Raw genomic sequence first — 24,648 nt, 5'->3', positions numbered from 1 at the left:
CAGGTAGGACCCAAGTGGTGTGGCCTACTTGCACCTTGGGGGAGACTATTGGAGGTGGGAGGCTCAGTAGTCCCTCCAGTAATAGGTACATGGCCTACTGATATTATGGTCAACACTCCGATCTTTATTGCTAAAGGGACCCCCATCATGTCCCTATGGCAGATCAGGACACCTCCTTTGGTGCCTGATATCGTTATGCAGCCGCAGATATCCGGCAAAAAGGTGTGGTACAGGCAGCCAGGACGTGCCCCAGTACAAGCGGAAGTGTTGACCCAAGACAGAAATACGGCCTGTATCTTGCCCTGGAGAGCAGACCTTCCCCTCCTGGTACCTGTAAAACATCTGTATTACTCCCCGTGAGTCTGTGAGCCTTCAGGACCACCGGAAGGAACAAAATGCCATCAAGCGTTCCAGTGTTGCTGTCAGATCACGTACAACACCCGGTGATGGTCTGCATGGGACTGATGGAACATAGAATGGACTTGCACCTCAGGACCTCATGCCTCCAGGCACATCATCGAGCACTGGCCCATAGAAGAGTATGGACATCCACTAATCATCACTTGTCTTGAACTGTACCAACATACGTCGCGATAAAATTGTATAAGCGTCGCGATATACCGGATCTCTGTATTAGGGAAAGCTTACCCTTTTGTTAACCTGATCATTGGTTCACGCCGTGAAGGGGTGGAGTGTATGGGAACTGCTGAGTCACGGCCTGAACCTCTGATTGATCACCTGAGGTGAGCCATGAGTCAGCCAGAGGAGCACAGGTGAAGGCAATTCACCTGTGCTACCGGAAGGGGTGGAGCCAGGCTCCACCCCTCCTGGACCTATTTAAGAGCTGGTTACCAGAGGGGAAGGATCTCTTCTGGAGATCCTCCTCTTTGATATCTTCTAGTGAGCTCAACCCAAGGGTAAGCTCTTCTACTTATTCTCTTTTGTGATCCTTGTTTGCCTTACTCTTTTGATTATATTGCAATTATAACATCTTGGTTATACAGCTTTGCCTTACTCTTTTGATTATATTGCAATTATAACATCTTGGTTATACACCCGTGTTGCTGAGCTGTTGACAGAGGTTTGGGGATGCGGAGCATTCTCACCGATTCGTTAATCATAGCATGGCTCGTGCTGGAAGGGACCTCTATGGTCATCAGGTTCCATCCCCACTGCAGCAGGCAGGGCTGCCAGCTGCTAGCTGTAGTGCCAGCCCAGGCTGCCCAGGGCCCCATCCAACCTGGCCTTGAACACCTCCAGGGATGGACGGGGCATCCACAGCCTCTCTGGGCAGCTGTTACAGCACCTCACCACCCTGTCAGTGAAAAACTTCCCCCGACATCTAATCTAAATCTCCCTTCCTTTAGTTTAAAACCATTCCCCCTTGTCCTCTGTTGCTGTCTACCCACGTAGAAAGGTGATTTCTCCCATACTGGAAGGCTGTAGTGAGGTCTCCCTACAGCTTTGTCTTTTCCAGGCTGAGCAAGCCCAGCTTCTTCAGCCTGTTTTTATAGGAGAGGTGCCCCAGTCCTTAATTTATTGGTTTAAAATTAGCCATTGTTGTTTTTTTTTTGTTTGTTTTTTTTGTTTTTTGTTTTTTTTCTTCCTTCTAGAGCAAAGCTTTCTGTTACAGGTGAGCAGCATTGCCCACAAGAACATCTCTGTTATCTTGTAGTTCTTCTCAGATGTGGGGTATGGCTCTGTGTTCCCTGCAGCGCTGTGGGCGGTCTGTGCTCACCCACACTGGGTGCTGGGACGTGCTCCATCCACTTGGTCCCTTTGGCTTGTCTCAGGGCTGTAGTTCTGATGGGGCAGTTCTCTAACTTGCAGGAAGGGCTGCAGTGATTAGGACTATAGGTATGCAAGGCCTGTTGCTGTTGTACAGGAGCAGTCTTTGTGCAGGGCACCTCTGTGGATTGCAGTGACTTTTCTTGTATTGATTTGATAGGTAGGAATGGAAAACTTCTGATGAGGTATTTCCATTGCAATCAGCCAGCAGTTGCCCCCATACCCTTCTTTCCTAACTGTTCTCTGAACAAGTCCTGGTGTTCCTTCAGGTGACATCTCAAGCTGTTCTGCTTTCTCAGTCTCCTTTTTACGGAACCACAAACTCCTGTAGAACAGGGATAAGCTTTCTTTGCTTGCTGCTTGTCTCTGGCTGTGTGTGGTGAGGACATGCTCTTGGGAAGCACCATTGCTCTGGTTCTGCAAAGTGGTCTTGCTGTCTGTACCAACCTGTATGATGAGCAATAGTTAAACCGAGCTAGAAATATGCTCTGGAAATTAAGGGAGGCTGACACAGCTTTCTGCTCAACCAAATGTGCGGGGTTTGCTTCCCAAGGGGTGAGGAGCCAAGAGTTTGCCCTCTGGCTACTGGCCTGGGTGTTACTTAATCTTTCTTGCTCAGACTTGTAGCCAAGACTCGCTGCAGTCCCCTTCCTGTCACTTCAGCTTTCCCTTAAATAACAAGATGCTCTGAAGCAGGGTTATTACTTGTTAGATTCTACCTTTTCAAAGCAAATGAGCATGATATGAGCAAACGAGTAGTTCCCTTTGGGAGCTGGTGGAGCTGCTCCATCGACACGTGTTCCAGTGTGAGTGGTGCTGTTACCCAAGTGAAACTCAAGCTGGTATCTGTGTTCAGCTAGTCTTTCTGCCATGGAAGGCTTCGGATTCTGTTTCTTCCCCCACCCATCTGACCCTGCCTGTTTTCCTCTTTCTGCTAAATGTGGCAGTGCTGTGCAGGGCAGCACCTTACTGCTCAGCTGGCTTTATGAAAGCAACGAAAATGCTGGAAAAATGACTTTGGGATTTTCTTGTGTGTTTCTCACCCATTTCTGTGGCTTATCTGCGGGATTTTATGGTGGCTCTTCAATAAGTTGTGTTTGGAGACAGAGTGCTGTGGAAACGTCTCGTTGCTGTTTTTCCTACTGAATGTGAAGGAAAGAATGTGATAAACTAGTCTGGATTCTCAGCTTGACTTTGCATGACATACAACCCAATTCCAAAGCACTTACATTCCCTTCCCATTGACTCGCATGGCATGGTCCCTGCTTACCTGATTTAATCAGTATTCAGTATTAAAAGGTAGAAAAGAGAGGACGTTAGTATATAGCGATTTAATTCACACTGTGGCAGCGACTATTTATAGACTTTTAATAATTGCAATGCCAATTTAAATTGCCCTGTTCCACTTTTTTAGGTACTGGCAATTGCAGGAGATGATGAACTCTCTCTCCAGGATGTGAATTAATAGGCCCAGTAGGCCTGCAAGGGGCAGGGGTGGATGGCATTCCTCGAATGCTTAACATCTGAGGAGCACAAATTTGGATGGCTAAGAGAAACCGTAGAAAGAATGTGTGGACACAGAGGAAAGGCTCCTGTTGGTAATGGAGGACCCAGGGAACTGGCGTTTTGTGTAGCACTGAGCTTCAGCAGCTGGAAGATCTTGTTTGGAGCAAACATTAGTAAATGTTCCTTTAGAAGTGAAGTCAAGTATTCTTTTCTCTGCCTCCTAGTGTGTCCTTCCAGCTCTCCTCCTGAGGGGCAGCGCTGAGCTTTGCCCTCTGGGGACGGCAATGGGGAATAGCACAGAGCTGTGTCAGGGCTGGGTCAGCTGGGGGCAGGGAAAGGCTGTGCGCAGAGCTCAGGGAGTGCTGGGACACCCAGCTCAGACTTTGGGCTTGAGGTCCTGTTTGCAGCACGGTCCAGTGGTGGACTTACCAGTTCCCTTTGAAGGTGGATGGGAAATGCTCAAGTTGTGCTTGATGAGCAGAGTTAAAGCTGCTGCACTGCTGGGTGTAGCTCCTGAGTGCTGAATGCCTTGCATTTCCTGCTTTGCATTAGGGGGCTTTGTCCTGGAGCCCTGTCTGTCTTCTTTGGGCTTCTTCTTATGCAAGGTCCTTTAGCAGTAAGGGTTCTCATAAGGCACGCCTTGCAGCCTGTGGTGTGGCAAGGCCTCTAGTGATGGTCACAGCCTTTTCTGAGCAGTTGGAGGAAAGGAAACATGATGTTTAGTGGGTCTGTTTTTCATGAGTAAGTTTTGTGAAGTTTTACACGAAAATGCGTTAACGAACTAATCCGCTTAAAACCTGCAGTGTGATCTTAATGCTTGTTTATAGAAACCAGGGGGATATCCAGGTTTGACTGCGTGTGTTCAGCAGCAAATCAATGAGCACACCAAGGTAGCAAGCCTCAACTGAAAGAAATAATTTATCCGTTTTCAGCAGATGGGGCAGCGCAGTTCTCAGGCTTCTGCTCCTGCAGTGAGTAACGCTTTGCTCTCTGGGCACATGGCTGTACGTGTGGGGCTCATACAGAAGGGAAGCTCTCTGCTCCTTTCTGCCACGCAGGAGCTGAGGGAAGCTTAACAAGGCTTTTGCTTAAACCAGTTGTCAGTTTTTAAATGCTTTCATTGCAGCTGTGCTGGCCTAGTTCACGTTTGATCCAGTGACTTCCATCTGAAAGTCACTTTGTCCTTTTAATGGTTTTCTGAGTCAGCCTCTGTCCTTCCTGAGAGCCTCCTGATCTGTACTCTTAAAAACCTTGTTCCTTTTTTTTTTTTTTTGTGAAAGACTAATCCCTGTTTTGTATGGCTGTACACATTGTGCTGAATGAAAGCAGTATGTATTCCCCTCGTTCATCCTGAGTCTTTGCCTTCTCTTCCAGAGAGTTTGTTACTCAGTTTTCAGTGGACTTTTATTACCTTCAGTTTTGCAGGGTTTGGGTGGACGTATGGAGAGAAAGTGATGGTAGGGGTATACCAGGGAGTGACTCTTCCCCTGCCGTTGCCCATTTCCGACATAAAAAGGGAAGAGATGTACAAATGGAGGATCATGGGGCCAGGTGAGTGCAGTAGGAATATTAGCACTACCTGCTGTCTCCTGGATGTAAAATTCCAGATTCAACCTCCTTAGCTGTGTGGCATGTTTTGGAGGAGTTGTAACAGCAGGTTAAGCTGTTCATTCCTTCATCTTCCACTTCTGTTAAACTGTAGAGATGGACCCTGAATTCCTCTGCAGGAAGATGCATCCTCAATGTTCTGTATGCTGAGCTGATAAGACAAGGAGTGTCGGGCAAAGACAAGAATGTGTCCTGCAAGTGATAAGCCTTCTGGACTGCTTGAAGACCTTGCCAAGGCTAGGTTTTCAGTTGTTTTTCAATTCTGTCAATTGTGCATAGAAATGTTACTTGGGAGAAGAGTTGGTGCTAAGCTACGTCTTAATGTGTACAGCTTAATTATTATGGTAATGATGATAATCTTGAAACACGAACCAAGCGGATCTGGCCAGCACAGGCTCATTATGGGGGAGCTGAGCCAGGGCTGGGGTCTCCTTTCGCAGTTGTTAGCTGTTCCTCCACCCCTGTGAATGCCATTTCTACTCCCCCAGGAAAGAGAGAACAAACAACATGTGACAGATGTTAGTCGTGTCGTGTACTGCAGGACTGGAAGGCACTTGGATATTAATGCAATGAGCGCTGCAGAAAGGCCTGAATAGAGTCGTCCTGACTTCTAATTAAGCCCACTGAGATGCCAGTACTGATAACGGTTGTGCTTGCGCTATGAGAAAAGCACAGCTAGTGAGACAAAGCAGGCTGTGCTGCTCTGGTTGGTTTCAGCCCTCGTGCACGTGGCTGTTTTGCTGCCCTTGCAGGGCAGTGGTTCCAGTGCTGCTTTCTACAGAGCTGGCAGCTGTGATTAAAGGAGTACAAATTTAGCTCCCTTGCTACTGAAAACCTAAAACGCTGTCTTCGCCCTGCCTCTGTGCTGTGTGTGGAGCTGCGTGGCATCCCACCCGAAGCAAACATCCACGCGCACTCTGTGTGTCAGACCACCTGCGAACCCCTCTGTGCTGTCTTTTCCCTCCTGGCACCTTTTGCTGTGATACTGGAACATATCATCGCTACAGTGCGGGGAGAGACAGAGCTCTCTTAGGCCATTCACAATTGATAACGTAGCTCTGAAGGAACAAATGTAAAAGCACAGAATTGTTTCTGTTCCCACGTATGAGCGTGGATGTGTGCGTGGTGCCTTCCGGGCTTTGTGTGAGGGAGATTTCAGAGGCATTCTGTGAGGAGCAGAGCACTGATAATTGTGTTCTGGTTTAATCATGGGAGAAGGCTCGTGATTGCTCCGAGCTGGTGCTCTGCAGCTTCCACTGAGTTAATAATTCATCGCTGGGCTGTGTCAAAGGGTGCTCTTAAATCAGCTCTCCCTGTGGGCATCGCGGAGGCATCGGTCAGAAGAGGTGAAAGATGGGTTCTGTGATTCCATGGACCTGGCGTTTGACAGTTGTTCACATGGGTTGGGCCTCTGGTCGGTGTTAGGTTAACTCATCGCTGTGGGAGGGTGCAGGAATGAGGGAATTCAGCTTTGGAAGGGAAGGCTGTAAGAAATTCAGTAGCTGGGAAGATGAGCTTAGAAATGAAGGTGTGGATGTTGGTGACCATGTGGTTGAATAGGCCGTGGAGATGCAAGGGTTTTTCCTGCTGTGATGCTAAGGTAATGGCTTGCAGTCATCTATGGGAGGCATTGACATTCAGGGCTTGCACAGGAAAAAGAAGTTAGTGTCCTGAATTAAAAGTGAACACATTCCCCGTGTAATTACAGGCTTGCAGCCTGCACTAATGCTGTGTGAAGACTTTCCAGGCAGAGCTCCATGCTCCAGAAGCTGGAGCCATCTCTCCTTTCCCTTGTACATTAGCACTGACACGTTGAAAACGTTCCTCCAATTCTGATGCAAAATAGCTGTTTGGCTTCCAGTTGTGTTTTTTTTTTTTTTTTTTTTTTTTTTTTTTAAGGTGATTATTCTTTTTAATGCTGAAGAAGGAAAACGGTTTGAATATTCATGGTACATTATAACTTTGGGGATAATCTCCGAGTAGATATTTAACAATAGCTGTACGTAAATGGACACTTGTTGTGCTTTGTTTAAATGCTTCCATCTCAATTAGCACTTGATGGAGAGCATGGGTAATACCCCCAGTTCTTTGTTAAAAGGGATCTAATTAAAGCTGGCTCCTGCTCTTGCCTCTCAGATAAATGCAGCCGCAAGGTAGCTAGGCAATAGTCACTGCTGAATGGGAGCAGGCCCTCTGTTCCTTGTGAAACTGACACTGCTCTCTGTGGATGGCAGAATGGTGCTGCAGGTTATTGGCAGTCCCCTCTACTGCACCTTCCCTGTGCCAGGGGACTCTGGATTGCTTTGTCTGGGGTATGTTGAGCCCCAGAAAGCTGTGCTGGAGCTTGATTTCCTTTGGGCTGCGTATAATGATAAGGCTTCTGTGATAAGGCCTTCACTGTGGTCTGGGGGGGACCTGGGGACGTTCCCTGTGGGAGGAAGGCTCTCTCTGAGGGCTCTGGGTGTTGCTGGAGGCCGATTGCTTCCCAGTTCACATTTTGGCCTCGACTTTGGGTAACTTGCTCTCCCAGTCCATACAAGCTCGCCCTTTGCCGCAAAGCCCAAACTTCCACACTTGGGCCGGTAGCATTACAGTGTGTTCAGCCCAGCTGACTTCTTGTGCTGTTTGAATGGCAATACAGCAACTTTGCCGTGAAAGGTGGGGTTTGCCTGGGTTTCCTTCACTCCCAACTACCAAAATTGGACTCCTCTCTCCTTTCTGCCTCCCTCTGGAGGAGAGGACGAGTGCAGATCCAGCAGCACTGCTGCCTCCTGCCCAGGGACCCTCAGTGCCAGGCAGCACCAGCAGCCTCCTGCAGAGAGGGAGGGGTGCTGCAAGGCACCCGCTGGCCCTGCTATGACAGTGCACTATTTGCTGCTGCTGCAGCATCAGATGAAGCAGCAAAGAAAAAGACTTTTGGGAAGAAGCTGCCTGCTGCTGCTTAACTCACTGCCAGCAATGCCTCTGTTAGCATTCGCTGGCTAACGCTGGTCAGTGGCAGTGGGCATCACAGCTGCAAGACTTCAGGAAGGAGCTGATGCAAGATCAGACCAAACAGTGCCTCTTGTATTCGTTCTCTCACCCCTGCCTGAGTGAAAAGAAGGAGAAAAGACATTTCGGAGACTGTATACTGGCTGTTCTAGGGTTTGGTTTTTTTAAATTTCTTTTGGCTTTAAGGTAGGAGTGATAGCATGGATTAAACTCTGACCCTTGTGGGTCCCTTCTAACTCAGGGTATTTTGTTCTGCAGCGATGGTGGAGGACTCTCCTTCACCCAGAGGGGCAGTGGCAGCAAGGAGGGAAGGAGCTCCTTTGCTGGGCACCCACAGGGGCAGCGCTCTGGGCACAGGACACCTGCATGCTGGCAGGGACTGAGGGCTCTGCTTGCCTCTCGGTGCACCTCTTGCTTTGAGTTTTGGTTTTGAGAACAACAAAAATTGCTAAATCCAACATACCATTTATGGCTGATCTGCTGATGTTGTGAAGAGCTGCTACATAAAACCACATAGTTAGAGATGTGGGTTGTCCAGGCAATTCCAGTGCAAGCGTCACAACTAAAAGCATTAAAGCAGTTCACACGGCTGATGTGTGATCCTTGCTTCACCTTTGTCTTTGGGATATTACACTTCCTACTCAAAAGTAAAGCCTTTATGGCCCACTAACCCTGAGCAATAGTTTTCTCTCTTCCTCCCAAAGTAATATCTGAGTGCAGATGTGATGGACATGTGTGCAGGCTGAGCACTCTGCTGCATTGGTGGCACGCAAATAGGGGCGGTTCCACGTCTCAGTCATGCTTACTGCTCCCTATCCGTCATGCTAACTGCCGTTTGGGTGAATAATTTCTGTTCTCGTTCTCAAAGCTGTTAATTTAAGAAACAGCCAGGTAAGGAAAGGCAGCGTGTGCTGAGCCACATAGGAAAGCTTTCCGTGCAACACTGAGGCCGAAAATGCAAAGTGTAAAACAAAAATGTAAACTGTGCTGATCTGTAATGTGTAGTTTTGCAGCTGGGAGTAGCTCCTGCAGTACGTTACATGGCTGGAAAAAAACAGAGAACCTCTGTAAAATAGCATCTTTAAAGCAGCTGCTGACAGCTCCAGATCCGTGGTGCTTTGGAAAGCCATGAGCAGGGCTGCAGGCTGTCCTTAGAGCAGGCTGTCTCTCCAGATAATGCCCTTCACCTGTTTGAAAGTTTGGCTAGAGAGCAAGAGCTCTGTGCATCGCTTGCTCTGGTGGCTGTGTGCTATTGGAGCATTTTGCAATGGGAGGTATGTGAGTGGCAAGCTGCCCAAAGCCAGGGCGCTGCGTGGGGCAGAAGGGGCAGCATGGATGCTTGCAGTGCTGGAGTAGTGCCTGGCTTGGATGGCTCCTGCATAAATGCCTGTCTTCCCCCAGGATGGACTTCTCTTGTACTCTGGAGCATAGTGGGTAGTAATCAGTGGTTTTGGTGGAACTTGGAACTTTGGTGGGCTTGGACCTGTTTGGTTTGTTGTTTTTTTTTCCCATTCTGGAGCCTCCTGGTATGAAGATTCAGGTATTCTATCCAGTGCTTATTGGGTCAAAGCAGGGAGAGCTCTGCCCGCTCCTTACAGCAGCCTTGGGGGCCAGGTCTGCTGCTTCCAAAGCCCCAACATGCTGTGTTGGCACTGTGTAAGGTGCCTGGTGGTGCCTTGGGGTGGGCAAACCCCATTCACAGAGCACCTCCTAAAAGCCTGCTACTGAGAAGTGGACTTGCACCCAAACCAGAAAGCGCAATGTGAATTCAGAGCCTGGCTTTCCTCTGCATGAAATATTCTGCACCATTTTTACTGGTGCTTTGTGTTCAGCCTGTACCCCCGTGATGGTGTTGGAATTAAAACAGAAATGGAAGTAATGAATTGGTTGGGTACTGTGGTGATGTACAGCGTGTGCAGCAGGGCGCTCACCGTGCTTCGTTAGGCACCAACACAGCCATCCCCAGGCAGGACATTGGTGTGTGTGTGTGTTTTCTCAGGGCTGGCACCACAGAGGTACCGCTCTGAGGGCGCTCAGCCCCTGTTCTGTGCAACCCTTCCTCATGGCAGTGTGTTGTGCGCATTAGCAAATGCATTCCTGATGTCTTTGGTGCTTGTAATTTTTTTCTTTAAGATGGGGGTGGTCCGCTTCTCGATTTTTCTCTGGCTTTCTGCACTGTAATGATGGCACCATCACCTGACTGCTGGAATACACTGGCCTGACTTTAATCATCGGGTGACTGGCTCTTAGCATGGCTTCATCTCTGCTGTTTTACATCCCCGCTTGTAATTGCACGGTCGCTCGCAGTATTGTTTTTCTATTGGTGACAATGGAAAGCACACGTTAGCATTTTGCATAACCTTATGCTTTTCGTTTGAATGCTTAAAGCGCATGGGAAGAAGTGGTGCTTGGCAAAGGAGCCCTCTTTATTTTTAAGCAGCGCGTTTTACTCTTGGTGTGCGATGATTTACCATGAGTGTGCTTTCTGCATCATGTTGAAGGAGGTTGCAGTTGGGCTGAGCACGTATCAGTCAGAGGGCTGTGTGGCAGTGCCTGAGGTGTGTGCTCACAGTTGGGTGCTGTGGGCAAAGCTACCAAAAAGATCAACGTTTAAGGTAAACAGCACCTACAGCTTTTAACCACTGAATAACCGAATGCAGCAGAACAAAGGGAGTGCAGCTCTCTGCAAACAGCACCGGCACCAATTAATATGCAGCAGAATGCTCAGCCTCTACAAGTTGCTCGACTGCTGCAGGTCTAAAATGGCAGAAGCTTTCTTACGCCCTATGAAATCAAACCGCCTGTTATCTCAGCCCCTCACGGTATGTGCAAATTCATGCAGCTCAGCAAAGGGAATAGCTTCACACCTGGTGCCACGAGCTGTGGCCGTGCTGCTGCATCACAATGCAGCAAATGCATTCTGCACGTTAACCCAACGTGACAGCTGAAGCGATGATTAACCATGCAATATGTCGGAAGTCATCAAAAATTCACATCAGAGTAATTGCGGTGGCTGGGGGAAAAAAATCGCCTTGTGTCTGCCTCACCCCCTCCCAACTGCTACATGGTACAGCCCACTAACAATAAAATATCCTTCTGTAACCTATGACTGTTACTCCCAGCAGTTACTGGTTTCAGGCTGGTGCTCCCCAGCGTTTGAATCGAGCACCACTGGAGGAAGCAGAGATGCGCTGCAGCGCCGAGCCGCGGGGAGCAGCCGCGCTCCCATGGCAGCGCAGGACTCCTGGTCTCAGCCCTGACAGGTTTTCTTTTATTTTAAAGATGCGAAAAACTTGAGCATTAATGCAGAGAAGCAGCAGTGTGAGCGCGGGCAGCCGGCACTGACAGGTTTGTAGCTGCTGGGCGCTGAGATCTGCAGGTAGGAATGGGTGCGTTTCAAAATGTATACAACAAAGGTGAAAAGCTTGCTTGGGTAGGAGCGAGCCTTTTCCTTCAGGTGTCTTTCATTCTGCTTTTCCTTTGTGCTGCTGCTGCTGTTTGAGGTGGGAGATGGGTGATGGAGAACAGGTGGGTGGCTCGGGGCAGACCCTGCATTCTGTGGGCTGTGCCGTACCCCTGCTGTGAGCAGCTGCTGGGTGGGGCAGCCCGGCACAGGGCTGTGCTGCAGAGCCCCTCCGACATCGCTGCTCTTTGATAAGGACAAATACAGCCCTGTAACTTTCTGAGTGTCCTCATTCCCGTGGTCTCTTCCCCAGGCTGTGGAACGTCCACGGGAGCGTTTTGGACAGAAATAAGGGTGCTGCTTTGAGATGCGATTTCCTGGGCTTTCATTGTGGCGCAGAGATGTTGGTGCACCGTTTGCTCCTGCAGATGCGCTTAGGGCTTATTTAGGAGGCACCCTGAACTTTCTTGAATTTTATTTGGAAGTGAGGATGTGGGATGAAAATGAAAAATAAGGACAGTCTGCTGGAAAATTTTTCCACTCATCAAAGCCAACAAAGGTACCAGGGTTTGCTTTTTTTTTTTTTTTTTTTTCTTTTTTCTTCTCTACGCTAGCTTCTTGGATGAGACACAGTGTATTATTTTAAGTGAACTGGAGTCTGCAGCCCAGACCCCACCTCTCCTTCAAGTGAATAGGGTGTGATAGGGAAGGGAAAGCCAGGAGAATCCTGGTGGAGAGAACAGCAAGGAGTGAGTGGCGATGGCAGGGTGGGGGTCTGCAGTGTGCAGCGGGGCTGCCTGCCCCCTGGCTCTGCTTGCCTTGTGGGCTCTGCCTGCCCAGCTCTTCCCTGGGGGCAGGGCTATGGCGTGGGTTGCTTTTTCATCCCACTGGGGAGCAGCACAGGCCCTGCAGCACAGTGCCGGGACGCCCGTGTGCCACTTACGCTCTCCTATTGTTAGCTGTGCCCGAGCTGTTAGAAATGGGATTGCTGCACAGTGTGCCTGCAAGTTGCCTGTTGTAAAAGAGGCTGCTGGTGCTGTAAGGGTCCTGCCACGGCAGCAGCTCAGCGACATGTTAGTTCCTTGTGCAGAAGGCTGCAATGTGTGGGGAGCTGGAGGGCTGTCCCTGTGTGGGAGGCAGCTTGGTACGCTGCCGTTGGTGCTGGTGCAAATTATTTTCCTTTGTCTGAAGTGAGTGGGAGACAGAGTTCGTCCGAGCTCTGTAAATGAGCGTATGGAACACGAGTCCCAGCAGTGAGCACCTGGCTGCAGGTCTGTGACAGTGGGATTCCTGCTCTCCATGGGCAGCACCTGGGGCCGGTGCCTCATTCCTCCTGAGCACTGTGGGCGGGCACGGTGTGGTGGGGGGGGACCTTTTGTCTGCGGTGCCCCCTCAGCAGTGGGAAGTTGGAAGTGCATGTTTGTAGCACAATGGGGAGATGCTGAGAAAAGGGAAGGTTGCTCGGCATCACAGGTCGAGTGGTGCAGCAGAGGATTGTTCTGAGTGCTCTGCTGTCTGAGCACTAAGGTGTCTGCGAAATAGACTGGGCTGGTTGTAACTGGCATATTCCAGACGTAGCTTTTTCTAGTATTATTTTAATGATGTAAAATCCTTCAGGAGGAAGGGCTGACTTGAGCTTTTTTTTTTTTCTTTTTTTTTTCTTTTTTTTTTTTTTTTAAACTTCAGAAGGCTTTCCTTTCCCACTTGGGTTTTTCCCAGAGGTCTCAGCCTGCTGCGGGCTCGCAGGACAGGCTGGTGCTTCTGCTTGCCTCTGCTTTCCCGCAGCGCTGGGAGGCACTCCCTGTGTCTTCAGAGTTCTGTGCCAGCTAGAGGTGCTTAACTTCTTTTAAATGTCTGAGATTGTGAAAGAAGAGATGCACAAGTAGTAATAAGGTACTTTGTTTCTCTTCACAAAAAGCTTGATGTTGCCCATTTCTCAGCGCAACAAGGTTACGTGCCCCAAATTGGGTGAGCAAAAGGAGAACGCACCAATAGGGACAGGGCAGGATGAAGATTTGCACTAAAATCTGGATTGGTGAGCTCAGGGAGGCTGGCTGATAGCAGCAAGCAGCCGCTCCACAGCTTGTCCTTCTTGTCGGTGGTCCCCAAGACATGCCTCGCTCTGTGCATCTCCCACAGCCTCCCAGCCCACTCCCTTTGCTCCCAGTCAGGGTGCACTGCCGGGTGCTGGGATGTGGGGTTGCACTGGGAGGCACCCAGCTGTCACCACTGCCTGAGAGCACAGAGCGACCACTGTGCTAAAATGGCAGCGAAGGAAATGAGAAAATGGCGTCATCAGTGAAATTAGTTTTGATGGCTTGGTGCAAGGCATTGCTCTGCTTGATGCGGAGAGGTTCTCACTGAGGGGTATTGCAGGCTTGGCTGTGGCTGTGCAGTGGCTGAGATCTGTGCATCTTCTCAGAGTTCCTTTAGCAGCCTGCTGCTGGAGGGGTCGGTGCAATCATGTGCTCCAGCAGATGGTCAGAAATTCTTCGTTAGCACACTGTAAATATTTTAATGGAAGGTTGTATTATGAGTCAGATCCAAAGGGCCAGAGATCCATCACTTGTTTCAGAGTTCAGAAAATGCGGTCCAAACAAGATGTAACTTTGGTGCTGGTTTGGGGCAGGTGGCAGAAAAGCATCTTGTTTGCACTTTTTAATCGGTGTATGCTTGTAGGGCAGGGGATAACTGCAGCTGCTCATGGCAGGCTGAGACCACTGCTCTGCATCCCAGAGCGACTCACCGAGTGTTTGGGAACCTGGTGGAGGAGCTCAGCTCCTGTGCTGATGCAGCCCTGCGCTCGTGGGCATGATGGCAAAGCACGGTGCCAGGAGTGCTGCTGGTGGGCTCACAGCTCCCCAGGGCATCGCGGGGAGGCAGGAACGCAGTGCCTGGGGAGGAGGAGGAGGAGGGCACTGGGAAGGCAGTGCGGTTCCTCCCACTGTTCTTATGCTACATTGGCAATTACTGCCTCAGCTGATCCATGCCATGAAGGATAATAACTGTATGCAGAGTAGAGCCTCACTCTGAACTCCTTTATTCTAAAATTTTACATTAGAAAAAGTGTTATGTGTTTTGCCATTAAAGCATTGGACTTTGGAAAGTCCCTGTTAAAACCAGTTCTACCAGCATTCCCCTGTGCATCTCAACGTGACGCAGCAGAGGCCTGCAGAGCCTGGGAAGGAAAGAGTACTGTGTGCAACAGCAGCAGCATCTGGGTGTGATAGAGGAGATAGACATAGCGTGTGGAATAACACTTACAGATGCCATAATAATCAGATACATCAGTGGTATATATGGTGGTTGACAGACTTGTACCTACCGTAGCATACATTTATATAGTTGTTTGCTGAAAGCAGGTGCCCCACTTCACCCAGTCGTATCACTATGCTGGGATTTCTGATTTTTGCAGACTACTCTGCTGTGTTTGGCCCCTCCTGGCTGCAGCAGGAGCAAAGCGCCGCGTGTGGTTCCGCTCTCAGAGAGCGCCTTCCCAGCTGGAGATGGTCACAGCGAGCGGTGGAGAGCGCACACCCTGTTCTCTGCTCCTGCTGGAGGTGCACTGCCTTCGTGAGGAGCGCTGCTTTGGCAGCTGGAGTTCTGCCATCTTGGCCAGAAGGAATAATGATATTTATCCAACACAACAAAATCCTGTGTTCCTGGCTACGGTCTGAAGATTACTGTGAAAACTGCTTGAGTTCAGCAAATCAAACAGTCTAAACTGCTAAAATAACACACAAATGTAGGAGATTCTTGTACTGCTGGTATTAGCCTAGGGCAGCAAGCACTTTGCTTATGCATATTTGCCTAAGGCTCACCACACAATGCAGATTAAAGGCACCATTCAGTTGTGAGTGTCACATTGCTGCCCTGCCCATGGTGGGTCTTGTCCCTGTGCCAAGATTAGCACAGTGTATTTTCCACTTGCACAGGGAGGCACCTAGAAAGCTTACCAGGCTGCTGGTGGTGCTCTGTCTCCTGGAAGGTGCTTTTCCTGTGAGCACACTGCATCCTTTGCAGTGGTGCACACACCGACTTGCTGCTACAGGAGGAAGGACTGCGCTGCTGGGCGTGCTCTAGCTGCTGCAGCTTTGCAAAATTTGGTCTTGCTGGAGCACAAAGTCAGCTGCTTTAGAATTGCTACGATCTTTAAAACCATTGCTAGCGGAGCAGAGCTTGAGCCAGGTTTGTGTATTTTCATGACTTGCTGCCATTGAAATTCTGTCTGCCTGCGGGGCAAGAAGAGCTCTCCTGCCTGTGCTTCCATGTGAGACAAATGGGAGCGCTGGCTGCGAGCATGGTGCACACTGTGTGCATGGATAGGGTTCAGTGGGTCTGCTGGGAAGGCCAGTGGCACAGCAGTGAGCCTTCCCCAAGCCCAGCAGTTGGCTGCACTGCCTGCTAGCTAGCAGTTCCCATAGATTTCTCTCCAATGGAATTGTTCCTTTGAATGAACAAAATGCAACGACTGGCTCTTGGGCCTCAGCAAACTAGAAGCCCTCCTGGTTTTCCCTGTTTTCTCCTATTTAGTCAACAGTGAATTAATTCTGTAGAAAATGTTTACGAACGTCAACTTTGTTAGACTGGGAGGACTTTGCTGTAACTAGATCCTGGAACTGAGTGCTTGTAGAGAGGTCAGATGTGAGCTTTGCCATTTGCACTTCCTACATTAGATGGGGAAAGGCACGTGAGAACATGCTGTTTAACAAGGGGATTCCTTCCTAAGGCTCCATCCCATCTCTTCAAGGTGTTGATTTGTTACGCAGACTGGATTGAAGGCACTGATTTCTATGCAGCTGTGACATTCTCAGCCCTTCCTTTAAAAAAACAAAAAACGAAAAAACCCAACCCAACAACAACACAAAAAACAACAACAAAGTAGTGGTAGAGATAATTACATCAGATCCTTCATCTGGAGCTTCTGTTCCCAGTGCTCGAGAATGATGTTTGTTAGCAGTGTAATTATCATCCTTGCTGATCCTTTGAAAGATTCACTGGATCAACTGGAAATCCAGCACTTTAAAATGTTTTCTGCAAAGAGCAATTGGCTTGAAATGGTCCCAGATTGTTAATTTCATTTTCTCCTTTCTTCCCCTGCCAGTGGAAAGTAAGCATCACTGTCAACGTCCACAGCTTCAGCGCTCTATTTGGCAACACTGGCCTTCTCTTGACAGCTTGAATGCTAAGATCAAGCGTTGAAAGTATGGCCTGACTGATGGAAGTAATTAAGAGACTTCTATCAGCCAGAAGAGAGTTTACTAACCTCATTTACTGCAGTAAATGGGAAAGACTTTCAATCTCCTGTCAAAAAGAGCCCATCAGTGCGTGCATGTCCTTTTGTGCAGATAATGAATTAGTTGCTGAAACATTTTCCTGTGGAATTTGGGCTGGAGCGAGGTAGGTGCTGGTTCCTGGCACAGCCTCCCCTGGGGCGCCCCTCAGCTCATCCTCTTGGATGAGTCTTGGTAACTGTTTTGCACGTTGAGAATGCTGCCTTTGGGCAGTGATGTCTGCCCAGGCAGTGCGGTTGTGGTGCTTTGCCTTCACCCTCATCTCATTCTCCTCACCCAAGTTAATTTTCAAATGAAACCAAAGGTAAGAAAGCCTTGTAGATGAAGATTGCAAAATACATGTCATGCAATTGCTGCTGTAGCCCTTTCTGCTGCACAAAGCACCTACTGATGCACTTTGAAAGCCTCCCCCACTGCCACGTTCTCCCTGCCATTGTACTGGGCTGGCCAGGTTCATGGGGAGTCCTCTGCGTGCACCTCTATTGCCTCTGCAGTCTCAACTCCTGGAGCTCAGCTGCAGGCAGTCCTCTTCCGAATGCTGAAGGGCAGCCAGAGCTGGAGGTTGGGTGCTGTAGATGGGAGGAAGGGCTGTGGGAGGAAGGAGTGGGGAGCAAGGCTTGGGAGATGAGTGTGTAGCAGAGGGAGGCTGGGGTTTGGTATGGCAAGGCTGGGCTTCAGTGAGGAAGGAGGTGGTGAGAAGATAAAGCTGGAATCCATGGGACGGGAGAGATCCAAGAGGAGCTGTAATGTGCTGGGGAAGGATGCTGAGTGCCAGTAGATCTGCAGGAGTAAATGGGGATTGAGAATGAGACTAGCTGGGAAGAGGGAAGCTGGAGGTGGGAGAGTGGGTGCGTTTCCACATCCGTGTCACTGTTTTGCAAACATCTTCCGAGCAGATACTGCACAAATCAAGCTTAAGATACGGCAGCAAGTGTCGTAGGGAGTAATGGAAGAGAGATGTGCTGCTTCCCTTCCCAGCAAGGTGCGGGGAGAGCATGTTGGTGTACTGCAGGAGCAGAGGGAAATTCAGTGCCAGGCAGCCGCACACCCAGGAGAGGGGGATGTGACGTTAGGGCTCCATCAGCTTTCTGTGGAAACCTGCCTCGGGGAATTAAGATATGGGTTTGTTTTTATCCCTGCTGTGACAGAGCCTGTGCGTGAGAGCCGCAAGGTGAGGATTTCACCCGGGAGGTTTGAGCGGTGCTTCGGTTGGCTATCCCTGTCCTTGCCATCTGCTGCTGTGAAATGGCTTTTGTCTCCTAACAGTATCTCTTCTGCTTCTGTCTTTGGGTATCAGATACAAAGCAGCACCGGTACTCCTGGTGCAGTCGCCAGCACCTCCCTGGAGGGAGCCGCTCCTCCTGCTGTAGTCTGAAAGTTGGTGCCAAAGTCACCCCTGCTTCTGGGACTGCGGGAGCTTGTAGGGCAGGCGTGCTCAGCAAGTACAACCCAGCCCTCTCCATGGATCTGCAAACCCTTAATGCTTTTCCATGGCCTGGGATTCTGGGGACCACAATATGAAATGCAATTCTTTTGTGTTCCTGCCACCCTTGTTCCAGGGAGCTCTGTTTTTCCTTAAAGCACGTGGGATGAGGTGCAAGCGAAGCGAAGCCTCAGTGTCCTGTGATGGAAGCACAGCACACCGCTAGGTGGCAATGCGGGAAGCCCGAGGAATTGGTATTGGGTACAGCAGCTGGACTGGTACTTTTTAGTCAGAAATTATGGCTGCTAACACCTAGAGACAGTGTGAGAGCTGTTGTTTGGCCTCAGCAGAAGCACTGTCAGGAAACTCAACTCCGGGTGTGGAAAGTCCCTGTTCTGAGGTGTAGCAGTCAGCCTGCAAGCAGCCAAAGCAGCAATTGCCATCCTATGGCCTTGCGCAGCACCAGGCATAGGGCAGCCTTGCTGAATGTGCCTTCTGTCCGTGAGACACTGTGGGTAATATTTGAGATATGCAAAGATCTTTGCTTGCTGCAGTTTCGGGATTGTGAAGGACTGTGCTCATTCCCTGGTCGGCATTCGGTGTAATAAAATCCCTTAAATGGACCTGCTGAAATTTGGAAGCCCACAGGCCTCTGATTTAGGGAAGGGGCAGGAAAAAAGAAAACAGATAACACCCACAGTGGTTTCTCTCCCAGGCACCTCCCAGTGTGGCCAAAGGTAAGGAAGGCAAGTCCTCTCCCTGCCCACCTCACCTGCAGCTCAGCTGCTGGCCCAGCTCGGTCACAGCTGCTGCTGTTCCTGGTGCTCAGGCACATGCAAGAATCTGCATTTAGCTTCCCCTTTTCAGGCTGAGGCTATGATTTCTTTGTGGGCATAACTGTAAAATAGAAGTGGGACGTGGTGGAGAAAGTGAGAAGTAGGCTGTGTTCAAGGAGCCCTTCTTCAATGTATAATTCCAGGAGTTCCAGGGCTGCTTCTAGGAGAACCACCTCCTGGTCTGTCCCAGGGGGTTGCAGTTCTTTGCCTGCTGTACAGACAGGTGGTGTTCCTGGTCCCCGCTGAAGGGGTCGGATGCCCTGCCCCAGGCATGGCTCATTCTGTGGATCTCAGAGGGGAAGAGCACAGTGCCTTTTCTTTTGATGTGCAGGCAGGCAGCACACCTGTGCTGGCTGAGTGTTCTACCAATTATCTTCATTTCTGAGAAACTTCAAACCTTCCTCGCCTCTCAGACCGAGGTAAGCAGCGAGCTCGTATCTGTGGCTGTGCTTAATGCAGCTGCAGGGCTGTTCTCAAGATTCACTATAAATAGGCTTTCCCAGAGGTGCCAGCCCCATGGCAGCAGGCTGTGCTGTGAATCCCTGGTGTAAAGGCACAGAGTGCAGTGCGCTGGGTTCCTGCTCCCTCCTGTTGTCAGTGGTCTCTGCTTAGATCTCTGGCACACAGACCGTTAAGGTATTAGCACTTGGTGGAGTTAACGTGTTACAGCTGGTTACTTCAGAGGGAGCCAAGAGCTTTTTTTCCTGTTTCAAATAATGTTTAAACTGAAGTTTGGGAGTGCAAATCGTGTAGGTTTGTTTAATTGCTGACAGTGTAAAATACAGCTGTTTGAGTCAGGGTGTGATGAACGTTTCCTGTTTGTTGCCCATGTGTTCCTGCAGTTTACCCTACGGCTACGTGCTCTAAGCTCAGGGTATCTTCAACTTGTGGGTCACAAAAGCAATATAGAAGATAAGAAAATTCAGCTCATTGGAGCCAATCTGTTCATGTACACCTGACCTGCTTTGAGATGTACTGGTAAATTAAAAGTGTAAATATTTTTTAACCACTCCAGCTGTATGTGAGGAAAGAGACGGTGCTGTCAGCCCCTCCTGCGTGCTCTCCAGCTGCTTAGTTATTTCCATCTTTTTTCAACTGATTATTTTTAAAGCTTTTCCACAGTTCCTGTTGGGCCTCCCAGAGCTTCACTCCTGCCTGAAGCTGCCAAGTCAGAGCCTTTCTTCTTTCTTTTTACCCTACTCAAGTCCAACAGTCTTATCTTGGCTTATCACTCCTACCTAGCTTTCATCCCAGCTCCCTCAAATGGAGAGCAAGAGGAGGTGCTTGCTGGGACATAGAGATAAAAGGGAATGGAAGCAGGACATTTCGCTGGAATTTAATGCATATTAAATCAGGATTAATGCATTTTCATTTTCCCGTTGCTCTGTATGGACATCTTGCTGTATCTCTGGTGAAGTCAAGTGACCTTTACACTTCTCAGGAGTGGACTGAGGGGAGCTGCGGGATGAGCTGAGTGGTGCAGTGCGGATCTGATGTTAGCACAGGAATGCTTGCTGGCTGATGCTCTGCTTTTCTTTTTTTGCAGGGATTCCTGAAGAATGAGAAGGACAATGCATTGCTGTCAGCCATTGAAGAGTCTAGGAAGAGGGTAAGTTGGAAGCAAGTGCCTTTTTCTTTTAAGTAAACAAGGAGAGAGAGGAAAAAAAAAAAGAAAGAAAGAAAAGAGAAGTAGATCTTGAGGAACTTAATTTCTTAATCTCAGAAGAGTTCTGTAGAGCCTGAATTTCTGCCCTCAAAAGGGACCAGTGCCTAAACCATCTAGATGGGAAAAAGATGTAGGATGGACTTTCCCCACTTTATCTCCTCTGCTCTGAGCAAATCATTGATTCGAGGATGTTCTGAGATTGAAGCTGTCTGATGCAAAATTCATCTGACAGAGTTTCTGAATCTCGTTAGGCTTTCGGTGTGTCATATTGAGGGCAGTGATTTTTCCCTTCTGAATTATGCAGTGTGGAAAAATGCTTCCTGTTGTTTGTCTTAAGGCTGCTGCTTAGAAGTTTCATTGCATTCCTAGCACTGAGGTTAGGTTGTTTCCCTACATGCACTCTTGGGGCATCGGTTTGTATTTTTGTTTTCTTAATTATAAGAAATAGTACTTCTGCATTATTAAATTATTTTAATTACATATAATTACTCAATAATTACTGAAGCATATTTAAAACCCTGTTGAAATGATTATAGGTGAAGACCTACATTCCATCATGAAAATAGAAAATGGTTTTACATTACAGTGTATAGCTGAGGCTGCTAGCTAGCATCACACCAGTGATGACAGGAATGACAGAGAAGCATCTTCTGTATCCTAATGCAACGTCTTGTACAACAGACTTTTGCTATGGCAGAAGAGTATCACCGAGAGTCAATGCTGGTTGAATGGGAGCAGGTAAAACAGAGGATTCTTCATACTCTGCTTGCATCTGGAGATGATGCTCTCGATTTCACCCAGGAAAATGAGGTAACTGTCTTTTCAAACACTGTGCATAGCCGTGCCCTGCATGCAGCTGTCACTCCAACACTGCTGAAACTACCTCTGGGTTATTGTGTGGCTCATTTCTGTTGAAAATAAGCAATATCAGAACTCTTTTTAATTTCAAAATGGCTGCGACTAGTAGAGTGCACTGCCTGCTGAAGTATCAAATCTTTGTTCTTATTGACTGCTTGGCACGGGCAACAGAGCTGCTATTGCTGAAGCAATGTTTTATGTGCAAGGTGGGAGCTTAGTCATGCTAATGCATATCAGATCGATACACTCAGAGACAGAAAACACCCTGGGGTGAACTTCTCCTTCAGGAAGGCTTTGCAGCACGAATGAAACCAGTCAGTTTCTCAGGTGTGACTGTGCTCACACACAGGTCATACAATGTCCTTCTATTATTGCTGTTTCCTAGCCAGGACTTATGCCTTTTGTAGAAGGGTGTGGAACTCTCTTGGGTTTCAGAATATTCAAAACCAAAGGGAGCATGCCTTCCTTTTACCTTGATCTCACACTGAGTGCAGCTGGATGCTTTGTTCCTCTAAGGCCGCTGGCATCCGGCAGTTCAAGGTTAATCCATAACCTCCGTAATCCATTAAGTAGCGATCAGAGCCTTTGAGCAAGACAGACCTTATTTGATATGAAGAGGTGTAGACTAGCAGCTTAAAACATTCCTTATGCTGTGTTACAATTGCAGACTTTATAATTTTTCTTGAAGAAAGCTCAGCAGAAGGCCTGGCTCTGTGCAGAGCTGCGGGAATCCCACTGCTTGGAGCCAGGCATCAGCTGGGATCCCTGGAGCACAAAGTTGGATCGCAGCCCCAGCACGGTGCCCAGTGAAATCTGTCACCTTGAGAGGAGAGGAGTAACAAGGGGAGGCGTGTTGCTGCGCTTTCAGGCCAGGAGAGAGGCCCAGGTTTTTTATAGCCATCTTCCCCCCGCCCTTCCACTTTTTTTCAATAAGTTCTCCTTCGTTGGGGTGACTTACAGAGCTGCAAACTGCATTAATATAAAGTAAAAGCCCTTGGTGTTAATGGGCTATGACCTGTATAGGGATTTGGAAATAATTAAAGTTGTTAATGAAATGTCCCTTTCTGATTACTGTTCTTTTAAATATAGGTTAATCCTGGTTATTATATATCTCTTTATAGAAGCTATCTATCTTCCCCAGAATGTGTTTTACTGACACTTTACTGTGACTTCTCAGAGGGCTGTCTGCCATTCCACTATTAGCAATGTTGAATAATGCAGGCTGAATTAATCTCAAACTAGGAACAGCTTCCCTATTCTTTTAGGATGTGAGTCTGAAGCCTTGGCAGCTATTCTAACACCTTTTGATTCTGTGTGAGTTATTGGTGTGGGGTTTTCCTTTGTAAGCATGGATACTGGCTGCTAAGAGAAGCAATATAACAACCTGCTCCGCGAAGCCAAAAACCCCTTTTCTGATGTTTCAGTATCAAAATGGGGACTAAAACGTGAGATGCCAAGTGCCAAATCGGTGGGAGAGAAGGAAACCCTCATAGTTTCCACGAATGAGTTTAAAGACTCAGTGTATGCTATCACTCAGTAATACTTCTCTTTCCCTTTCAAAGCGCTCGTGGTATCGGTGTGTCATTTCAAGAGCATTTAAAATCCTTGATGCTTTCCAGTCTTAGCCTCAAGAAGTCAAAGGTCTGAGAGGTTTGAAGTGCAGCTACTGTGTTAAAAGCCTGTTATGTAGCCTCCCCACAGCAGGTTGTTCTTCTAAAGCCTTGTTCCAGTCAAATAAGTTTTTTGTGTGTGTGACACAAACAGACGCAGCCGGTAGAATATAGTAGAGGTTTAATTGATGTCCTCTGGAGATGGAGAATCAACTGAAAAGGCACAGATCCAAGCGCAGCAGGGGGCCGGCCTGCCTGCAAGCCAATTCTCAAGCTTTGGGCAAGCTAATTTGGGCAGGGCGAAATACCAACACATTATTCATGGAAATAAGACCAATTAGCAGGCAAAGCTCGTGTTTCGAAGAAGCTAGCACAGGACTTTCTGCTCCGCCTTGTCCTCCAGCCTGGCCCTGTTCCTGTTTGGGAGAAATAGGATTAATAATGAGGTGCTTCTGGGGAAGAGGGGAGAACTCCTGGCTAAGCTGAGTGCTGCTCCTCACGCTCAGGCTCCCGGTGGCCCTGCACTGCATCTAGTGGCCAAGGTGTTTGGAGTGCTGACAAAATGTCTGCTGGCCTTCTGCTGAGGAATGTGCACATGCAGATGAGGGTGATGAATAATGCAGCTTTCTGTGCTGCAGCTGATGAAGGAGGGCTCCTTTGAAAAGCAGCATTGTTAGGCTAAATGAATTTAAAGATAAGAAGGTGACCGTAAGTGCGAATGGGTGATGTGGAATAAAGGCTATAGCTCTGAAGAATCTTTTGGAAAGACCTAAATTCAAGGCAGGGAGAAGCAAATGGGATTGACAGAAGCAGCGCAAGCTGTGGAGGAAATGCCAGACTGTGGATACGTGGAGAAGTGAGCATTTCTGCAGCCCTCTGCGCACTACCCACTTTGTCTTGTTTGCATTTGCTGCTCCAGTTCTGCTCAAGAGGCTGACCTAAAACACGATTCTTCAAGTATGCTTCTGGCTGCTCTTCTTGACACAGCTTTCATAATCTTTTCCTTCCTTGAGAACTCAATAAGCTCTGACTTGCTGCCAAAGGATGTTTTCCCCTTCCCCAGAACTCCTAAGCTGTGGGGTTTGCTGCTTTAGACAGGGATTGCCAGCTGCAGAGAAAGCCCAAATACAAGTACGAGGTGGAAAATACTTAAGAAATTAACTGGCCGTAGCCACAGGAAAGAAAAATGTAAGGAAAGCAAGGCAAGTTCTGGTATTCCTGATTTTCCTTTCTGATGAAGGGCCAAGCTGGTAGTGGGCAATTAAGAGTTCACTTACAGTGTGTCAGTTCTCAGGTGGGGCGTATTGTTAGTAGGTGATGCTCAAAGCATAGCAGCTAGGGTAAAGCTGCGACCGGAGGGGAAGAAAGGGAAACCAACAAAAGCAGAAAAGCCCAGAGCATTTGTTCTTTAGCTGCAGATGTGCACTTGTGAATTCAGATCCTCACCTGAGGGTTGTAGCATATCAGTCACACAGCTCAGTACAGCAGGAGGGAAGGGATTCGGAGTCACCAAATAAACCCCAGCCTTTACATTTCTGATGTCAGAGCGCTGGTTGAAAAGTGACACCGAGTCAAAACGGTCCCTTCTTCCCTTGCTTTAGGAGATGAAACCTCATCAGTATTTAATGACAACATCCATAATTTAGTGTTACTTTAAATAAGTCT

General features: G+C 48.5%; 1 protein-coding gene across 4 annotated transcripts in view; it reads left to right on the top strand.

The window, feature by feature from the left end:
• The window catches only part of NUP93 (nucleoporin 93), a 77,045-nt gene that overhangs the window by 30,383 nt on the left and 22,014 nt on the right, over nt 1–24,648 (top strand). For 3 of the 4 annotated variants that reach the window (XM_042886104.1, XM_042886107.1, XM_042886106.1), the window contains exons 4-5: nt 20,396–20,458; nt 21,197–21,325. In XM_042886104.1, coding sequence (XP_042742038.1) covers nt 20,396–20,458; nt 21,197–21,325 — 192 coding nt within the window. Of the gene's footprint in view, nt 1–12,486; nt 12,568–20,395; nt 20,459–21,196; nt 21,326–24,648 lie in introns of those variants that run through there. The other variant, XM_042886108.1, reaches the window with a different exon arrangement.

The sequence above is a fragment of the Lagopus leucura genome, unplaced genomic scaffold (genome assembly GCF_019238085.1).
Source record: "Lagopus leucura isolate 7727_CA_CO unplaced genomic scaffold, USGS_WTPT01 Super-Scaffold_100054, whole genome shotgun sequence".
NCBI lineage: Eukaryota > Metazoa > Chordata > Aves > Galliformes > Phasianidae > Lagopus > Lagopus leucura.
The sequence above is the reverse complement of the archived record's forward strand: the minus strand, read 5'-3'. Positions and strand labels throughout refer to the sequence as shown.